This window comes from Ambystoma mexicanum, chromosome 6q (assembly GCF_040938575.1).
Source record: "Ambystoma mexicanum isolate Mex_15411 chromosome 6q, UKY_AmexF1_1, whole genome shotgun sequence".
In the NCBI taxonomy this organism is placed as follows: Eukaryota; Metazoa; Chordata; class Amphibia; order Caudata; family Ambystomatidae; genus Ambystoma; species Ambystoma mexicanum.
The window spans coordinates 1416634386-1416650735 of record NC_090937.1 but is presented as its reverse complement, the minus strand read 5'-3'; the positions used below and the strand labels follow the sequence as shown (position 1 = coordinate 1416650735).

General features: G+C 50.0%; 1 protein-coding gene across 1 annotated transcript in view; it reads left to right on the top strand.

The window, feature by feature from the left end:
• Positions 1-16350, top strand: part of CFAP99 (cilia and flagella associated protein 99) — a 947596-nt gene that overhangs the window by 55381 nt on the left and 875865 nt on the right. Inside the window, exon 3 of the mRNA XM_069632119.1 lies at positions 3797-3941. Coding sequence (XP_069488220.1) covers positions 3797-3941 — 145 coding nt within the window. The remainder of the gene's footprint in view (positions 1-3796; positions 3942-16350) is intronic.

Sequence of the window (16350 nt, the reverse complement as noted above, 5' to 3'; positions counted from 1 at the left end):
ATGGACTGGAACATCAATGCACCACAACACAGACAGCAAGGCCCACAAACTGTCCCTATTGACATCAGTATTGTTCACTGGGGTCATAATGAGGCAGACAGCAATGTTGTGATCATGTGAGCGTTAACCTCACAGGACACGTGCCAGGTCACCTAAAGATACGGTCTGAACGTACACAGTGGATGGGCACTCACAAGGCACTTGCCCCCCCTGCATACATTATGTTTTGGCATGCAAAACAGTACATGAGAGCCATGAACATATACCGGTTGCATAGTGTAAATCTATTAGCGCAACTAAAAGTGGTGCAAAGTAACAGTTGAATGCAAGGCATGGTGGCACGTCATGTTCATAAATCAATTCCATCCCTGACACATACATTGTCGCCCACATACAGGTGATGCAGGCTATCCCCTGAAGAGGTGGCTTCTTACACCAGTCCGGAACCCACAGAACCAGCATGAGGAGGACTACAACCGTGCCCATGCACGTACCCGTGTGGTGATTGAGCAGGCTTTCGGCCTACTGAAGGCACGTTTCCGCTGCATCAGCAGGTCTGGCGGGGCACTCCTGTACCGCCATGAGAAGGTTGCGAAGATCGTCATGGCATGTGTCATGCTACACAATATGTGCGTCAGACGAAATGTGCCCCTGCCCTCTGACGCAGAACTGCAACCACCTGACGATGAGGATGAGGAGGGTGGGGATGTGGCAGCACCTCAAGGAGGCAGCGATGCACAGGAGGGGCGTGAAATGCGTCAGAATCTCATTGACCAATGCTTCTAGCACACACGGCGGGTGTGTGTAACATGGAGACGGCACTTGGGGCACTGTGTGTGTCTGGGACATTCACACTGTGGACTGTACAACAATAAAGCACACATACGCAATGAGCAATGTCCACACATTGGATTTGTGCTAAACGATAAAGTGTATTATAATAGTGAAAAGGTATGACACACCAACTCCTCCCTCCCCCCTGAACACCCCAACACACCCACTCCCCCCTCCCCCCTCCCCACTGAACACCCCAACACACCCACTCTCCCCTCCCCCTCCCCCTGAACACCCCAACACACCCACTCCCCCCTCCCCCCTGAACACCCCAACACACACACTCCCCCCTCCCCCCTGAACACCCCAACACACCCACTCCCCCCTCCCCCCTGGAATCCCTACAAAGGTGTGGTTCAGTCTGTGCAGCAGTGTGTGATGTAGTTCTTCTCAACTGTCCGGGCACTAATGACAGTCCCCTCCCCTGGCCCCCGGGGCACCCCTGCCCGTACTGCGCAGGTTCCTCCCTGATCTGCGGATGGGGCTGCTCTGTGCAGAGCTGGTAGACGAGGAGGGTCCTGGCTGCACATTTGGACGGCTGTCCCGAATGGTCTGCACCAGTTCTGAGAGGACGTGCCGCACAGCGGCGAGTTCTGTGCAGATGTCCTTCGTGGAGGACTCAATGGCAGCCGTGACTCTGTCTGCGCATTTATCCATGGCATCCCTTGCCCCCACACACTCTGCAACGTGTTCCATGAGGAGGGTGGATAGCTGCTGCTGCCGGGTGACAATATCATCCAGGGTCTGCTGGTTCCTCTGGCTCATGGCCAATGGCATTGGCATGCCCATTGGGCTGCTCACCTCCGGCAGCAGGGATGGGGTGGCTGGCCAATCCTCGGCCTCCATCTGCCCCTGTGTGGCATCCGCCTGCAGGGGGCTTAGGGATGTGTAGGGGGAATGAGGGTGGGCAGTGGGGCTTCCATCATCAATCTCCTCGATGCTCCGTGCCTCACTGTCGGAGGATGCTGCTATGGCAGCAATTTCACCAAGGGTGCTGCTTGCAGCAGAGCCTGTCCCTTCGGTGGGCACGATGTGTGTCATGTGCGCTGTGGCTGCTGGTTCTGTGGTGACAGTTGTGGTGGCTGTCAGTGCTCTGTCCTCTTCCCCTGGCAGGGTTTGTGGCTGCTGGGGTGTCATCCTCGGGACGGCAGAGGTGGAGGCTTGCGGCCTAGGCACAGTTGTCCTGGCCCTCCTGGTGGCTGTGGAGGCCGTGGTGTCCTCATCCTGGAGGTCTGAATCAGAGCCTGTGGTGGAGCAAAGGAGGGAGAGTGTTATTGATGGGTCTGCGGACATTGTGGGTGCATTGTGACGAATGACATCTTATCAGTAGGTACATGCTGCACATTTGAGGCAGGGGCATACAGGTTTTCTGCCTTTTGTGTGGAAGTAGCATGGTGGTATGTGGGGGCCGGCAGTTAGGGTGTGCATGCTGCATGTGTACAGGGTGGATTTCGGATGTGTCTGTGGCCAGTCTCCTGCTGATGTGTTGCATTTGCACTATGGGGCAACATAGTACCTCACATGATTGGACTTTGGTGATTTTTGCAAGGCTTGATTGGAGCCACCTACCTGCATCTCCTGATGTCGGGACTCCTCTCTCCATCCCTCCGACTCCTTGTATGCTCTCCATTCCAATGGTGGATGCACATATTTCCTCCCATGCTTGCAATTTGATGGGGGAATCACATCCACCCCCGGTTGCCGTGCCCAGGTTCCTATTCGCCGAGAGGATACTCCTGACGCGGAGCCTCAGGTCGTCCCACTGCTTTTTGCACTGCTGTGCATTTTGGGGTACGCTCCCCACCGCACTGACACGCTGTGCCACCAGGGACCATATGGCCTTGTTTTTGGCTATTGCCGGCCTGGACGTTTGCGTAGAGAAGACCACCGCAGCATTGTCCTGGAGGGTCTCGGCAAGCATGGTTAGTTCCTCCCGGGAGAAGCGGTCCTGGCGCTGCCGGTCGCATGCTTTCTTAACAACTTTGGGCATTTTCAGATTGGTAATTGGGTGGGTTATGGGTTTGGACAGGTCTCAGGGTCGGATGTGGAATGGTTGGGGAGGATGGCAATGGATTGTGTTTTTAAAGATGGCCGCCGTGCTCTTTCCCGTTCCGCCGCGATGACGCTACTTCCGGTTCCGCTTATTTACGCTACCTGCGGTGACCGCTAATTACGGTGACCGCTCACTACGGTTGCCGCTATGATGGGTGGCGGTAGTGCACCTTGCGCGGCGTACTATGCCGGTAGGGGCCGTTTTAGGGTCATTTGCGCCATGGCGTAATTTACATTACCGGCATGGTGTAATGCTCGTGCGCGATGGGTCGGAATGTGCCGCTCTTTACGCCATCGGGCCACGGCGTAAACGTTCATTACGCCATGCCGGTAATGTTCAATACTTACCGCCTGGGTCGTAATGAGGCCCATAGACATCCTGACAGTTTCTTTAGTTTTAGTTGAAATAGGGAAACCCCTCTTAGCTTTAGGGAAAGGTAGGAGTTTCCCAACCACACCCTTTTACTTTAAATAAAACGTTACGCCAATCAACATGAGCCCACTCTGTCTTAGTCCTACTTTTACACCCTTACAGCTGGCATACCCCGATTGTAAGCTTGTCTCTGATGGTGTATGAGAATCGAGGAAGAAATTATACTTGCTTGTGAGAACACTGGCAATTCAAATGTCTGTCTTCCAGTACAAGGACCATGCAATGTGGTTTTGTTACAACGAAAAGTGTAAGTTCCCTATAACATCTTTTATTTGGATGATTGCTATACAAATGTGTGTCATTCCTTTGCCGAAAGGCTCAGTTAAGCTCTGTCTTTGGCACAACATAGTTGCATAGGGGTGCATAGCACACATATGTGTCCAGGTGCTTTTTATTCTTAAAAGCACACAGTTGCTGCAATGCATTTGTAATATTCCTAAATTCTTCACTGATCATTCATTTTTGTATTCTTTGTAGGTCTTCGATGTTGGAGAGGCTGCCTTTGTTTTAGAGGTGCTGTCCGGTTGTATAGAATACAAATCTTTATGGGATATTGTGGTCGATGGATTTTATGCCCGCGATGGCAAGAATTATTTGCTCTCTGAAAAGAATCTATATGTCGGTATGTATTTTCTAACTATATGACAGTAGAAGTATGCAGCCATCCAATAAAGTGCATTTGAATATAGTGGCTCAGATCTTATAAGTACAAGTGATAACCTCACTAAAAAAATGTTTATTGGTCCACTTCTGGCCTGCTGATCGTGTCACTCTTGGGGTAAAGTGGCCATGCTTTCAATATTGACTCCTTAAATGCTGTGGAACCTCTGGATTCCTCATCACTACAATGTTTGTACTGCACATCGTAACCTTACGGCTGTATCCAGCACGTCCACACCTTACCTTCCTGGAAACTCAAGGGTCTGGTTTCAGATGCTTCTGGTGTGATATTGTGACCAGCCTTCAGTGTGGACTTTCCCAGAGTAACAGTTTTCAGTCTTCAAGTATTTTTGGTGAAATAGGAATGCTGCCAGCCTCATAGCTGGAGGCACCTGTTCTGTAACTCACAATACCCATAAGTCACTGGCTGACCATGGATTTGTCTGCCTGCTTAGCTGGTGTATCTTTAACTGTGGACTTTATCATGCTACTGGCACGCATAATGAAAATAATGGTGTCCTTAGAATGAGGAGCCTTCTTTCCTGTATGATCGCAGCACCTGAAGCGGGCACGAAAGAGGTAGTAGTCACTGGGAAGAAATACTAGAAGGTTCATGGCTGCCCATGAAGTGATCAGACCTTTTTGAAATCCCTGGCATACAATATCTGGTGTTGTGAGAACAGAGCAACCAGACCCAGTGTTTCCACAGACTCATAATGCAAGGGATAGCAAAGGAATTTACCTTTTTTGGCGTGATGTGACTCAAACAAGGGGCATATCTCAGTCCAGAAAGCATGTTAACATAGATGAAAGGTATCACTTTGAACTGTAATGTTCCCCTGGTGGTATCCACTAGATACCACCAGGAATGCCTAAAGGAATGGAAGGTGAAGCGGAGTAGTCTTGTAAAAGAGCCACCATGGCCCATATATAGGTGCAGATGACCGGGCACAGGGAGACTGCTGCAGTACCCCACATGCTACTGGTCTGCCTTTAAAGGTTCTCTAGTCCCATGCATAGCAGTCCCTGAGGAAGCAGCAAAACCAGAATAATCAGGCATTTGATACTATGGGCATGGTCTATCAGTAAAAGTAAGGACAGAAGATTATTGTTGACTATGTCAAGGAGATCATACCATCATGAAATTAATGTTTATTCCTAGCCATGATGGAGACAAACCCTAGATTTACTAATATATGGTGGGGATTGGGTTTTAGTGTGTTCTTTTTCCTTGGGATGGGCAATTTATCTGTAATTTGTAACGACTAGAACAGATGAGCAGTGGATCTATATGTAACCGCCCTTCTGAATGTCATGAAATATACCTTGGGAATCATCTGAATGTGTTTTATTATCTGTGCTGCTTGCAGGAGCCAATAACAAAAAGGAGGGCCATCACTCCATGTGGGATTAAGGCAAATATTGTTCTCCATGTGCTCACTGTTTCAGATCAGATCTATGAAATAATTCCCCCAGCCATAGCTAGAAGAGTGTGGTCACTTCTTCAGAAAGATATGTGGTAGCCCAGCCAACCATGTTGTAGAAGATTGGTGTGGTGACCTGTCCCTGGACAGTGTCAGGACAATGAGGGTGCACATATAAGGGAGGGTCCTTTGACCGGTGGGAAGGAGTCAGACATATATTGGACATTTCTTTGGTTTATATTCAAAATAATAAAGAAAGGCCTACCTTACCCTATTGCTAGAGGGATGTTCCCTACCTAACTAAACTAACTAAAGGTGCTCGTCTGTCATCACAAAGTCCAAATCAAAAATGACCTCTGTCCAAAATCTAATCTACCTGACCCTACCGCTAATACTAATAAATAAAGTTTGCCAAAATAATGCCTCTCTCCTAGCTGCTTCATTTCAGCCGTCTGTCTGAAGACTGTACTTCAGGGTTCTCTTAGTTCATATGTATATCAGGTATACAATTGCCATCTGGTTCTCAGTGTCTTATTTGTGAGCTCCTGTAGCTCCTGCCAACTGCTGATAGGTCTGGTGTTCCAGACAGTATAATGCTCAGTAGTTTTCTTCATGCTTTTCATAAGAAAGTCTCGTACAGTCCTTTCTCTTAGTTTGAGTATCTCACTCTCTTTCCACTTGACCCTTCTGGGGTTTGATATAGCTTTACCGTGTGAGAGGCACCACCACTCCTGGGGTTTCTCAAATAGGCTCTTTCTCTGAGCCCTTGGCACCACGTGTTATCTTGACTCATCATACTTTTCAAAGTCTCTCATTAAGTGATTTCCCCACTCATCAACGTTCAACAATTAACTGTGAAGAATCTTACGGATCCCTCACTGAAACCCTGCCTAAAGTCTCCTTCTAGACGGCCAGGGAAAGGCAGACACTTTCTGATCCTGACTTTGGGTGTGGTGTACTGCGGGAGGATCACCTGGGAAGAGACAAGGCCCAGGGTGGTGAGGAGATCCCATGGGATGAGACACAGTATTTGTCCTTTAAAAGAGAGAGCCTTTTAAAGTTACCAAAACAGGTAATTGCCTATTGTCTTTATGATGTATCTGAACCACATATAAGATCTGCGGCTCAAAATGCAAATGCCTTTAAACCTGAGAGGCGGTCCCTGTCTCCGGTCAGCAGCCTTTCGAGGGTCTAGTGTCCAGGGAGCTTTGTCAAAGATAAGCTGGTGCACGAGTGTCCCTCGTAGCTCGGGAAGAGGTCTCCTAGCCAGTTCCTCTCCTGGATCAGTTCCTTGACAGTCACGCAGCTTTCAGATGAGCGAAGGACAGCAGCAGCAATTTTTCTTCTTCCAGTGGGCTTCAAGGTTAAGCATCAAGTATCAACTTCAGCTTCTGAACCATTTCCATCAGTGAGAGGTCCCCAGATATACTCTTTGGTCTCTCATTCACTCTGCTGGATGACACTCATGCAACCAATCATTCAGAACGGCATTCAGCAGGCAGGCAGGCAGCCAATCAGGCTCACAGTGCATTCAGGCCATTCCCCTCCCTCTCAGACACTCACAACAAGGAATGTTTATTGGGACAAGTACCCAGCCATTCAGCACTTCACACTGCATTCATACCAGTTTCGGGCAGGGCTGTCTCAGTCTTTGTGTCACATACCAGAAACCAGACACCCATAACAAGAATTGGATATTGGTCACACACTCTATTCACCCAGGTCCCACCCCAAGGGTATACCCACAACATACAGTTACTGGGAAGGCTCCGGCCAGTCTGGCCTGGACTTCCCCACAATATATGGAACTTCCACCCAACAGCCAGTCAGAGTAAAGGGACAGGGCTTAAGAGTAGGGGGTAGGGGTGCACAAGCCAGTATAATGTCTCGAGGAGAGCTTGTCTTTCTTCATACATACATATCCAACATTACATATAACATTTTTATATTTTAAAGTGACTGCTTCAGGTGCAAACGGGTTATAGTCACAAGACCTTTTTGGGACAAGGAGCAAAGCAAAACCAGAACCATGTATCGCTACACAGTGGGCCCAAATGCACTCCCAAGGGGACAAAAGTCCCAATTGTAATTATAAAGGTTAATCAATGCAGGAGGAGTGGGCCTGCAGTGGGGGCACACCACTGATTCTTCTGGACCATGGCTGTGCCCCCATGCATGCCCATCCATCCTCTTAATTTACTCTGAGCCTCAACATATTCTGTAGAGACTATGTCTCGCCTTATTGTTCTGTTTATACTAAGGAGGGCGGGCATGGCCTGCTCATTAGCTAGCTTTATTTTCCGCGTAGTTACTGCCCTATCCACAGTTACTTGAGGCACAATAGACGCTTGAATATGTTGAGGTGCCATAAGGGTATCCCAAGGGTCTGTACACCAAACCAAAAAGAGGAAGAGCCGCACCGCCGGGAGTCCCACATGAAATCCTGCACAAAAAACAAGAGGGAACATGCATGATAAAGGCATAAAGGACAAGGATACAGAGGCCCTGTCCCTCCAATGCATTTCCAGCATCACAGGTGGTTGCTCTCCTACTGTGTCTGTTGCAAAAGCTCAACACGCCACCTCAACATTTTTTCAAGCTAGCACATGCCTTATCATCTTGTGAGGTCCAGTACCCATTCTGATGAAACTGGATTCCCAAGTAATCATAAAACTTGACCTACTAAAGCGTAGAGTCTTTAACTTTGGCGATTAGCCATTGTTGTCTGGAAAACTTTGGTTTGAACACCATTGCCTTAGTTTTCCTTCTATTGAGTTAGAGTTGAAGTTCCTTACACTTCCTCGCGAAGGACACCAAAGTCGCCTCCATCCCCTGCAGTGAGTAAGACAGTAATAAGGCAGCATCTGTGAAGAAGAGCGCCGGCTATATTTGTGCCACATTTTGGGGGATCCAAGCATTCCTCAATTAGTGTCCTGATCACTTCCTCAATATATACACAGAGCAAAAGGGGAGAAGGACACACCCCTACTTTACCCCTTTAGTCACCTGACCTGCCAGGCAATAGTAAACTACAGCTTTGTTATTATTGTATACAATTGACAATAAATTGCTTGGCATATCTCTTGGCATATCTCTTACATGCAAGGTCTGCAAGAGGAGGTTCCATGTGATTCCATCAAAATCCATTTTGTGGGGGGGGCGCTGTTGAGCAGCCAAGCAATATGGCTGCCTAGCCAGCAAGCTCCGTTCCTGCCCACCAGAATCTGCCTTTTATCGGCTTCAATCCTAATCATCCCCTACCACCACGGCCACGATCCTGCTGCTGCTACTTTCCTCTCCTCGTACCTGAAATCTGGGGTGGAATCGGAGCCGGCGTCCCTAGTATCGGGCGCTCGGGCCTGCGGCGGCATCCGGCCTCCTCGAGTGGCCGCTCTCGCCCGCTGCAGCGTCGGCGGCCGGGACACTGCCGCGCTCCATCTCTGAGCGCCGTCATCGGCTGGTTGCTGCGGCCCCCTTGCATCGCCTGGATCCTCTCCCCCGCGCGTGCCGGGCGGAGCGGGGCCTGAGACACCCGCAGCCCCGGTCGGGGGCGTGTGGCTTGCCTGCTCGGCGCGGCGGCTCCATCGGCTGCCGGGCCATTCCTGCGGCCGTGGGCTGGGCTGGAGCCCCGGCGCCCGCTGGCACACGTGTGCGGCCCTCCCCGGACTGGGAGATCCCGGAATGCCTGGACTGTGCGGAGAGGCGGCGGGACACACGCTCGGGGGCCCGACAACACAGACACCGTGAGAGCGCTCCTGCTTCGCCCACCACCGGCCTGCAGTAAGAAACAGGACGGCCCCCATCGACCCGCTGAGGAGCAACTGGCGCTTCCCCCCCCTGTGGCGCACCTGTGCCGACTTTGGGACACTCACCTGTTACATGAAGATCCCGACATTGCCCCTTGGCTGGCTGCAGCTCCCGCGCCTTGTTGGCCCCAATCCTGTGCCGAGGAACATACGGGTCCAGCCACCCTACAGGCTATAAGGTGGGTGTTTGTGGCTGTTATATGCACCGCCGGGGGTCCCCCATCCACCCCGCTAGTAGTGTTACGCCCACGGTGCTGGGGTACAGCCCGGGGGGGACTGCCTAAACACAAGCCTGCTCCACGCTCCCCCAACTCTCTGTCCCATGGTGCCTGAGGCCCTCCACGCTCATCCCACCGGGAATTGCTATCCTTTCGCTGTTATGGCCGCCTGGAGGGGCCCTGGCTGAATAGACTCCACATGCGCAAGCGCTGGGAATCTCCCACTCGGAACGGCTGGTTCCAGTAGGCTGCAGAAGGGGGAAATCATCCCACTATCTAGACGCAAGTAGCTTTGAACAACCTCGCCCGTTCGGACCCTGTGGTGACAATCCGCCAGCATCGCCTGTAGCCACGACGGGACCTCAGTGCGGTTCGGCACAGTACGGTACGATCCGGGCCTTCTCCACCACCTATAACGCTGTACTAGCCCTGCCTCTCCCCCAGAAGAATGTCTAACAGATCGCGAGCCACTAACAAGGCCGGGGCTATGGACAAATTCGCCAGGGCGACACCCAGGGGTGACCAGGCATCACCCGCTGCAGTCCAGGAGGAAGGCGACCTCCTGCCGGACCCCCCTCAACCGGACTTGGCCACTATGATGGAATCCATGGCTAAAAACTTTGCAGCATTCCATGAAAAACTGGATGATATTAACGCGAATGTGGCGTCACTAAGGGCTAAGCTTGACCAGCACGGGGCTAGGATTACCGAAGTGGAGCAAAGGACTGGCACCACTGAAGACAACGTGCATGTTCTGCAAAACACAGTGTCAGAGCTCGTCCGAGACATGAAACTGGTCAAATCTAAATGTGATGACCTCGAATCGAGGTCACGGAGAAATAACATTCGCATAATCGGGGTCCCCGAAACTGCACTCAAAGGGCAAATGGAACTAGCGGTGGAAAAACTCATCAGAGACCTCCTGGATGACCCTGATCTCTCGCCATTCTTCACGATCGAAAGAGCTCACCGCTCCTTGGCACCTCGACCACGGCCAGGGGATTTCCCCAGACCTATCATAGCAAAGCTGCTCAGCTACAAGGACAGGGATCATATACTCCGCCTGGCCAGAGAGAAGGGGGAATTAAGGTTGGATTCACAAGTAATTAGGATCTTCCCCGACTTTTCAGTAGGAGTGCAAACGGAGAGACGCAGATTCATTGGGGTGAAGAAAATGCTACGCGATAGGAAGATTGAATATGCTATGCTTTTCCCCGCACGCCTTAAATTCACTCATCGTAACAAGCTCTACTTCTTCACGGTCCCGGACGAGGCCGTTAAGTTCATAGAGGCACAGATTCCACTGGCGGAGCCGCCTGAGGCCCCGATGGACAACGACTAGAACTGGCCGCTGTCCTCTCTCTACGAGCTAGTCTTGAAACCCGCTAATACGTGCATCCTAGCTCTGTAACCTTATGTATGTTAGCCGAACCTGTGATTTTATGGTTTATTCAAGATTCGTATCCAAACTGGTGGGCGGAACGGCAGCGGTAGCCCCCACTGCAGCTGCAATTCCTGTAGAATCGAAATGTTTGTGTTTGCGCCCCTGTTGGGCTTTAGTTCATGCACTGCCAAGTTGGGGTTGGCAGCCAGTGGTCCATTTCGAGGGTGGGTTCTTACACACTGCTAGTTGGGACTGGGCGGTGAGGGCGGGGGGTTGGAAAGTTGGGGATGGTTACATTCAAAATGGCGCAGGGGTTAGGGCGGGTCACACACGATGGCAACGGTGCGACATGGCTGCACTCATGGCGATTACCGAGGGCTGCACCTTTACTTGGGATGTCCCGTAGGCTGCCTACATGGCGATTAAAATGATGTCATGGAATGTACGTGGCCTGACAAATTTCACGAAATCTCGCAGGATTGCGGCCTACGCACAACGACACGGGGCTAAGGTTCTCCTACTGCAAGAGACACATGCCCTTAAACACCTATCATCGAACATTGCACAAACGTGGGGCCTTAATAGATACTTCACCCAATACTCCACCCAAGCCAGAGGGGTCCTGACTCTCATCCACAAGTCTATCCATTTTACCCTCCACTCATCGCACATTGACGCAGAAGGCAGATATGTGATCCTGCATTGCACTTTGGCTCATGAACAATGCCTACTGGTCAACGTATACGCGCCCAACATTGACTCCCCCGAGTTCTTCGACGGAGTGACGGCCATACTCATGAGATACATTGACGTCCCCATAATATGGGGAGGAGACATGAACCTAGCACTGGACAGTTTACTAGATAGGACGACGTCCAGTCGCAGACCCACACCACGAGCGACCAAACGTCTCCTCTCACATATGGATTCTCTCAATTTACATGATATATGGAGAACGCTCCACCCCCACGACAGAGACTACACTTTCTATTCCACTGTACATGACAGTTCCTCGAGAATAGATCTATTTCTACTCTCTGGCAGACTGGTAGGGAAGGTCTCAGATGTCACGATACTGGCCCGTACGCTATCCGATCACTCCCCTGTACTCCTACAGATTCAACTCGGTGACGCAGTGCCGCTGAGACCCCACTGGCGCTTCAAATCCACCGCCCTATCAGACATTGTCTTTAAAGCCGAGATTCTATCCGATATAACTACATTCTTTGAAAAGAACAATACAACTGATACACCCTTGGGAACTCGATGGGAGGCGTTCAAGGTCTACATCAGGGGGATGTGTATCTCTAGAGAAGCTGGGGTCCTGAAGACTATAAGGCGGGCCTTAACCAACTCGGAGACCAAGCTCAAAGCACTCGAACAGGACTACCTGATCACGCAGTCCCAAGTGACCCTAGCGGCAATCAGATCAGAGCTGGAAAAATTTGAGTCACATGCTATGAGGGAGGTGCAATACTTTACACGCCCTGCGGCGGCCCGCAGATATGGGGAAGGAGACAGGCCGGGTAGAACCCTGGCCAGGCTAGTGCGTGCTGAGACTGGGGGGACCCGCATTGACAATATCATAGATGGCAGTGGGGTGAGGCACTGGTCAGACCAATCCATTCTAGACACTTTTGCTAGCTTCTACGCCACGCTGTATGGCCCCCAACCAGAACACTCCGCCCAAGACCTGGACAACCTCCTTGAGAGCATCCCTATGACCCTTATCTCCCAAGACACCCGGGAAATATTAGACGCCCCATTCACTCTGGAGGAGATAGTTCAGGTGATATCGGGCCTCCCCAAAAACAGGGCGCCTGGCCCGGATGGGCTCACTTCCGAGTTTTACCAGGAGCATGTGGCTATACTTGCGCCTGTGCTATACGAGGTCTGGGCCGAATCACTTCGTTTGAACTGCCCCCCCCCCTCCCTTAGGGAAGCCTTAATAACTGTCCTCCCCAAACCTGGAAAGCCCCCAGACGAATGTGGGTCTTACAGACCCCTATCTCTTATTAACACCGACACGAAAATCTTCGCCAAGATAATTGCTAATAGGTTTCTCCCGTTCATGTCCCACATGATACACGAGGACCAATGCGGTTTCATCCCGGGTCGATCCACAGCTCTGAATATCCGCCGCCTGTTTAATGTGATGTCCAGAATTGACCCAGGCGCGGACGCAGTGGCGGTGATACTAGATGCCCAAAAGGCTTTTGATATGGTCTCGTGGCAATATCTGTGGGCCGTGTTGGAAAAAATGGGTGTGGGCCCCAAAATGACCTCTTACATAAAACTGTTATACACGGACCCACGAGCTAAAGTTCTTGTGAACTCGGTTCCCTCCTCCCCCTTTACGCTACACAGGGGCACTCGTCAGGGATGCCCATTCTCTCACCTCCTTTTTGCGCTCGCCATAGAACCCATGGCGGACCATATAAGGGGCCGACACGTCAATAAAGGCATACGAATAATAGATGCACCAGAGATCATCTCTTTATATGCAGATGATGTGCTCTTGTATGTCAGAAATCCTTCCACACATTTGGACCCGATCATCCGTGATATCACTAAGATAGGTACGTTCTCAGGTTTCACAATCAACTACTCCAAGTCCGAAATTTTCCCCCTTACTGTGGCAACCCAACAACCGACTTGTGAGTACCCTCTACGCTGGTCCCCGGGTGGGGTTAGGTATCTCGGGGTACAAATATCATTAACCAAGGCCTCTCTATTGACGGACAACTACGAGGCAGTGGCCCACCTGGTCGTCTCCAAGTTCTCCAGGTGGCGCAATCTACCTCTATCCCTAGCGGGCAGACTCTCTCTAATAAAGATGATAGTGGTCCCCAAACTTCTGTATGTCTTTGCTAACGTGCCGATCTGGCCTGGGGTCCAATACTTTAAGAAGCTCCACTCGGAGTGCGCACAATTTCTCTGGCATCCAGGCTCGGTCCGCAAGAAGTGGCAACACATGACGCTGCCTTACGACAGAGGGGGTTTCGCGGCCCCAGACCTTCGCCTATACTGGAATGCTGCACAGGCCCATCATGCCTCCCATTGGTACACGCTCCAGAATCCGCCTATACATGTAAAACTTGAGAAACTAGCGGGAGGTGGAACTAATATCATGTCCCTGTTACTGAACCGAGCTTTCCAAACAGATGCTCATGCGGACCCGGTGTCCGCTACGATTAGAGCCTGGGGGAGCATCCTAGGCTCTGACCAGGAACAGCGCCCATACTACAAGTGGCTTCCCCTGTGGCAGTTCCCCGGACTCCCCCCCACATATGACCTAAACCTCATACGCCACTGGGAAACCATGGGATACCGTGCCCTTGCGGATCTCTTCCCCGATGGTGTTTTCATTACCCCCCAAACATGGCGCCATGACCACTCCAATTCTCCACTCGAAATGCTGCAGTATTATAGGCTTAGAGCTGCAGTGCGGTCGATGTGGCCCTCATGCCCTATTGAACCCCCCGATTCTCCCGAAATACAATATATAGCAAACTCCGGAGGTGCCAAAAGCATAATTTCTAATCTGTATAAGATGCAACTAAATAACACTGCGGACAACTCTCTTAAACCACGCGAGGCTTGGGCCAGGGAACTAGGAGTTGCAATCCCCGACGATCTCTGGGGCACAATGTGTACATACACACGTAGGGTCTCCATAAGCGCCAGATTCCGCTGCATACAATTTAAGCTCCTTCATAGGCTCTACTATACACCGCATAGGGTGGCGTCATTCACAGGAACCCAGACCCCTGTGTGCCCCAAATGTAAATCCAGTGAGGCAGACCATATACACATGTTCTGGGCCTGCCCCGCCCTCAACACGTTCTGGACGGCAGTGACAGAGGCACTCTCTGAAATAGTGGGGTCTCCGCTGTCTATGGACCCACTTGCCATATTATTTGGTACTTGGGAGGGTGAGAATGTAAGGAAAACGGCAAAATTTGTAAATGTAAGTATTATGGTGGCCAAAAAATGTATATTGCAATACTGGAAGCGCCGCAATCCCCCCACTTTTACGATGTGGCTGAAGGCCCTTACCTGGACACAAATGTGCGAGGAGGAATACATTGGATCCCTACCCCCGACATCTCGACCCAAAAACGTCTGGTCAGAATTTTGTAGCTATCTAAATGGCAGAGATGAAGTGGAACTGACCTCACCTCCCTTGCCAGGACAACCCGACATGCCACAGATGACCTAACTTTTCCTATTTGTTTTAGCTATTTCGCTTGCTTTTCAATGACTCCCTGCGATATCAGCTATTATCAGCCTGTGATGGATACCCTGACCATGGTGTGGTGCCGATTGCACGATTATGTTGTTAGCTTATTATTATGTAAATTGTAATGTGCCTGTCTTGACCTCTGTGCCAATAAATAAGAGTTTAAAAAAAAAAAAAAAAAGCCATTTTGTGATCAACAAAAACGGCATACAAATTCATCTTCCTTTGTACTATATAAGTTCTGCAAACTTTGATTCACCGTACCTTTAACTTTCTTGAATCCTACTTGAATTGGTTAGATAATAGTACGAGAACTAACCCATGCTTGGATGTACTTTAATATTACTTTGTCAAATGTTCCTCCTTTTATGTAAATTGGTACAATTACGGCATGTTGCCAGGAAACGTGGAAGATGTTCAACCTTATGCATGCCATAAAAGGCTTCCAAAAAACAGGGCCCTGCAGCCTTCCCCTATCTTTGAGACTAAATAGCTTTAATAATTTCATCTTAGCTAAATTGTAAAATTCCCTCTTCTACAGGCCTCCCTGGGCTAATCTGCACTTCTGGGGTTTCCTGTGTATGAGTAGGCAATTCCCATCCATAGAGGGCTGAAAAATGGCTACACCAATTGTCTCGTGATATACATTCAAGGAGACCAGCCCCATTAGCCTCAGTTCCAGTAACCAATTTCAAGAAAGTTGTGCTATCCCCTTTTTCATAAGCTGTGGTTAGGCGTTTCCATTCTGCATTCAGGTATTCAGCCATTTTGGCTTTGATTGTTTTTTTATAACTTAATTTGCAAGAGCACAAATGGTCTTTGTTTACAGGGGGTCCCTTTAGCTAGGCTATCTAACAATAGTTGTTTTACTTGGAAACATTCATACAATCACATTCTACCAGTTTGGTCCATTTAACTGTTTTCTGTGCATGACCCACAACAGAAACAGCCTGGGTACACTGCCAATTTCTACCAGCGCCAAGAGAATTACAGGGCCAAGTCAATGTAATCGTTAATGGCCTGTGATCACTTTCATGCCTTCCAATCACCTCAAAGTGTATGACCCAATCCCAGACTTTAGCTGAGATAAATATATTGTTAGACCAGAAACGACCCTATAGTATGTATGGTATGTATATTATGTTGGCCAGAAACCAATCGCATCATGTGACAAACATCGCAAACACAGAATCGTCAATGTAACCATAGGGCCTCCATTTTGTGAAATATCCGCCATTTGCTTTTTCTTTTTTCTGTCAAAAACGCTTCGTAAAATGTATTCTATGTTCCAAACTC